Genomic DNA, 4834 nt, shown 5'->3' on the forward strand with positions numbered 1-4834 from the left:
CCCCCCCCCCCCCCAAAAAAAAAAAAGGAGAGGTGGAGAGGGTAAGTTTGTATTCACTGGAATTGAGCACATACCAGTTTATATTGCCTCGAAGAGTGTTGATCTCCCCATTGTGGCCCAGGACACGCATGGGTTGAGCACGGTCCCAGCTAGGAAAAGTGTTTGTTGAGAACCTGGAGTGAATCTGCCACAATGAGACAAATCCACATTGTCACTGACAATTCCAGCTATTCTTTTCATGGTATGGAGAAGCCATCTCAGAAACAAAAAGATAAATGTGTGTTCAGGACGCCCAATAAATATTATACATTTGCCATATCTGCGGTGTCAATGCAACACATGGTGAGAACCCTAAGCTACCTTGACCAAATCAATCCCCTTTTCCACCTCCAAGTCTCATCCTCAAGAATTGACCAGAGCTCATCCTCAAGAACTGACCAGAGAGAGGAGCACTGCATTCTGCAACATGGTTTACTAGGCAATAAGGTTTCTCACCAACTCACCCAAGACATCCAAACCAGCATCCAAATTCAAACAGTAATCAACAAGAGTTCAAGCACTTAAGAAATCATTCAAATTTCATTGCCTTAGAAGTCACTTTTTAACCTTACATCTTTTCAGTTACCAGTGAATCCCTCATGCGGCAGCTTGTTGAAGAATGAAGTTTGTGGAGAAAGAAGCAAGGGGATGGGAATTATATTTACCAGGGCCATGTAGCTTGTAAACCTTTCATTGCCAAGATCTTCATGGTAGTAGTCCTTCAACTGATCAGGCTTTAATTGACCTTTGTAAACAATAGTCCTGGACAAAAAAGGGGGTAAAGTATAAATTATCTGCTTCAAAAAAATAAAGTAAATAATTAATTAAATTATCTGGATGCAAAGCTGCAATGCCCTCAAAATTTACAATTTCTAACTCAGAAATAAATGTAAATAAATAAAGCTTTCCAAATACCACACCTTGAAGAAAGAGAACATATATAGAAGTCCTTGACTCCACCATGCTGGAGGTTTAAAGCAGCACGGATAGCAACCATTGAAACCCTCCTCAATATGTACATCTGCCAGAGAAACAGATTATAGTGAAAAAGAATAATAAAGGACAAGAATGAAGCAATAATAAACTAAAAAGGAACAAGAAGATATTAATATTGATCATTTTCCTTCAGCACATAAGCATTATTTGGGTTGCGGAGGGGGTTTGAGATCTCCAGTGAATGAAGTTCAGTATAACCCTCTGGTCAAGCTAATTTTTTATTGGAGAGCATAGACTTGGTTTATTAGAGAACCATAATACGCTGGTAAGAATGTGGACAAATTGTATGCTATAGAAACCAAATTTCAATAATTATAATACCCTAATATACCCCAGTATATACCATGTAACTTGAAAGCTGCAATTAAATGAAATGCTGAAAATCAGCTTTTGATCCAAGAGAGGTGACTACCTGTTGCTCAAAATCAGCTTTTGATTTAGGACTTGGGGTAAGAAATACTTGTTGAATAACAGGCTCTGTTTGCAGAGCAGATTTGCCCAGTCCTGTGTTATCAGTTGAAACAGAGCGCCACCCAAGAACAACATGCCCCAGTGACTCAGCTACCTTCATTTACAATCAAGAACTTAAAGTAAATAATGTATCCAAAGAAATTCAAACAAGAATTTTCCAAACAGAATGCAAGTCATGTAAGTGACCAGACGACGTTGCTGATTTATGTTGAGTTGAGCCTACAAGTACACATTAATCTCTGGGTAGGGGGCCGAATGTTGGAATCATCCATATCCAAAGTTCTGGCCATAGTGCCTTGAATGCCCAGAGTAGTGACAGAGAGCAGGGAATCAAAGGAAGAGAAACTCCTTTCATCCCCAGTGATGAATACACAGTTTACAGAGGTGGCTATACCTAGTATCCATACTGAAATACAAGGTATCAACCTCTATAAATATCAGAAGTTGCTGACCCAAAGTAGCAAGTGTAGTATAGGCTGTAACAGTATGATGGACCAATTATTTATTCAACATTAAACATGACCATGAGAATAACCTTGAAGTTTATTAAAAAAGACTCATGTTAAAATTTCTAATGAAGCAGCACTAGACTTTATATCAAGTTTGCTCCTCACAGACACTAAACAACTTATATTTCACAAAAAGTAGAAGTCCTAATCTAACCTATCCTAGCTTACAATACAGACCATTACATGTTACCACAGCAAAAAAATACAGAGAGAGGGTCTGTGCACATAAATTTATCAGCAAATACAGAAGATCATTTTGAATAATTTACAGTAAAACCAAACATAAGACAAATGAATTGATTTTAAACCAATTAGCATGTTATTTATGCCCGCTCTAAATATGAGCAGATTTGTCAAAATTCACATGTTCGAACAGATAATCATATTGCAGATATCAGATTTGAACGAGCTGCAAAAGAAAATTCTTACCCAAACGATACACCTTAAGTTCATAACTAATACTGTAGAGTCACAAAATTACCTTTGTAAATACTATTTTACTTTCTTCTCTGCGATTTTCAGATGTTGGCAAGAAGAACATACCAACTGCATACTCGCCTGGTGGGGGTAGCTCAAACCCAATATCCTTAGCAACCTGATAAAGATCATAAACGGGAATAAATATCAAAAGACAATATCATTTATCCCATCAAGCAACAAATCAAGTTAAAACCAACAGTATTCCAGGTTCAGTAGCCAATGATGCAAAAATCTCGAGTTCAATGTTTCGTTAGAACCTCATTGCTAACCAAACCATCTGCACTCCTTAAAGCCACGACAATTAAAGGTTTTTAAATTTAAAAAAGAAATAAAAAGAATCAACCACCACCCCCACCCCACTCAAAGAAGAACGGGAGAACATGCCTCGGTGAAGAAGCTATGCGGAAGAGCCACAAGAATGCCCGCTCCATCACCAGTGTTCGTTTCGCAGCCACATGCACCTCTATGTGACATCCGGATCAACATCTCTATTGCATCCGTTACCTGCAAACAGGAACCGCTAATGCAGAGTTAAACAAATAGAGGTGAAGAAAGAACCCAAAAGAGCATTCGGGAGATAACGACGATCCAGAAGATAAAATGTTAGGAAGGGACTTACAGTTTTCCTGTTACTTTCTCCCGACAACTCGGCCACAAATCCAACTCCGCATGAGTCCTTATCAAAGGACGGATCATACAAACCAAGTGGTTTCTCAGGCACCTGCGACAATGCCGAGCGCACCACTACTCTGAGCTTTGGTGGACGACCAGGACCATCCGATCTCCAAAGATGGAAACGTTCGGGAGCCGATGAACACAATCCTGTCCCGAAGAACCTGTTCTCCATAGCATTTTTTCGTTTCGTAGCAGAGCAACATGAAATTTGCTTCCGACTGCTACCAAAAGGAGCAACATTACACTGATGATTCAAAGAGGACCCCTGAGGAGAAGGAAAGGCTCCCGATTTGATTCGGAGTTGAAGAGCAGAACCAGATAAAACCGACATATTGTGAAAATGATGACTTCTTACAAGGAAGTCCAAAAGAAGAGTTCTTTTACAGGAAGGGGAATGAATTGTTTTTATTGATCGATTTCTCTGTTCGGAAGATTCATCAATATGTTTTGCTTCAATCTTTTGTACGATAAAAGATCGATCTCTCAATGCTAGCTCTGGCAAGAACTTTCACCAAAAAATGTCTTTCTTAGGCTTCAAAACACAAAAAAAATTAGCTATTCTGACAACCAATTCAGCATTTCTTCCAGTTCTGCAACAATAAACGCAGAATTTGTCAGATCACACCATTTTGAACAGACTCTAAGCCAAATCTCTGAAATTTTACACCCAGAGTACTCTTTCAAGGTCTGAAGACAGAACCTAATAATAGATTTCGACCAAGAGACACGAATTTCAGTCTGAGATTCGCAGATAGTCAGCCTCTGGTTTCAGATATAATAAGCGTCAAGGAAGGAGAATTGAAGAAGCTTGAAATGAATGAAAAAAAAGGAAGAAAATGGAGAGTAGAGAACCGATTCGCAGAGAGAATGATCGCAGCTGAGAAGGAGAAGCTTCTCACTCAGACCGCCAATCGTCTCCTAAACGAGTTCTCTCCATCTCTCTTCACGAGGAAACTCGCCATTTATAAGGAAGAAGGATGAAAGGAGGGTAGGTCTGTGGGAACTCCTCCATTTTAACAGTACAGTCTGTGGGCCCCACACTTTTATCCCTCCGAAATGACAGCTAGGATTCTTTATCAAGACACGTGGATTTGAGATTGATTTGACACGTAATCGACAGCCGCTGATGGTGGGGTCCCTAAAACTGACGTCTTCATGACGCCTCGGATTTTAACCACAGCCGACTGCAGCTTCGGTTCCGAGCCTCCGCGGCTCGTTCTCAGTAAAATCGAAATGTTTTTTTTTTTGGTAAGAATCAAAAATAGGTTTCTACTTTCCAAAATAATCCAAAATGATAAGTCAAATACCATAATTATCCTCGTCCATTTAGTGAAACCTCCAAAACATCCTTGGCGAACAGAACAATTGATTTGGATCCTTTCTAACGGAGGTTTTGGGGTCTTCCACTGAAGCCTCTCCAGTTAACACTTGTGTTAGAGAGGAACTAACAGAGACAACAAATTTCTAACAAACTTATATATCCCTAAGAAACAGAGCAACCATATCCCTAAGAAACAGGGTATTCTCTCTGAAAAACCATTTTTTGATTGGGATGAATCATCTTTTATATTTATATATATATATATATATATATGTAAAGAAATTTGAGTGAATCATCCCAATCAAGTAAAAAAAAATATGAAACGTGGTTAGGAATCAAGAAG

General features: G+C 39.1%; 1 protein-coding gene across 2 annotated transcripts in view; it reads right to left on the bottom strand.

Annotated features, from left to right (window-relative positions):
• LOC122081042 (glutamate synthase [NADH], amyloplastic) overlaps positions 1 to 4120 on the bottom strand; it is a 14799-nt gene extending 10679 nt beyond the window's left edge. Inside the window, exons 1-7 of one of the 2 annotated variants that reach the window (XM_042647987.1) lie at positions 3115 to 4120; positions 2880 to 2999; positions 2497 to 2610; positions 1448 to 1600; positions 960 to 1060; positions 705 to 801; positions 75 to 184 (exon numbers count right to left, since the gene is read on the bottom strand). In XM_042647987.1, the coding sequence (XP_042503921.1) occupies positions 75 to 184; positions 705 to 801; positions 960 to 1060; positions 1448 to 1600; positions 2497 to 2610; positions 2880 to 2999; positions 3115 to 3501 (1082 nt within the window). In that variant the 5' untranslated portion in view covers positions 3502 to 4120. Of the gene's footprint in view, positions 1 to 74; positions 185 to 308; positions 342 to 704; positions 802 to 959; positions 1061 to 1447; positions 1601 to 2496; positions 2611 to 2879; positions 3000 to 3114 lie in introns of those variants that run through there. The other variant, XM_042647988.1, reaches the window with a different exon arrangement.
• Between the last annotated feature and the right edge of the window lie 714 nt (positions 4121 to 4834).

This window comes from Macadamia integrifolia, chromosome 6, assembly GCF_013358625.1.
Source record: "Macadamia integrifolia cultivar HAES 741 chromosome 6, SCU_Mint_v3, whole genome shotgun sequence".
Lineage (NCBI taxonomy): Eukaryota > Viridiplantae > Streptophyta > Magnoliopsida > Proteales > Proteaceae > Macadamia > Macadamia integrifolia.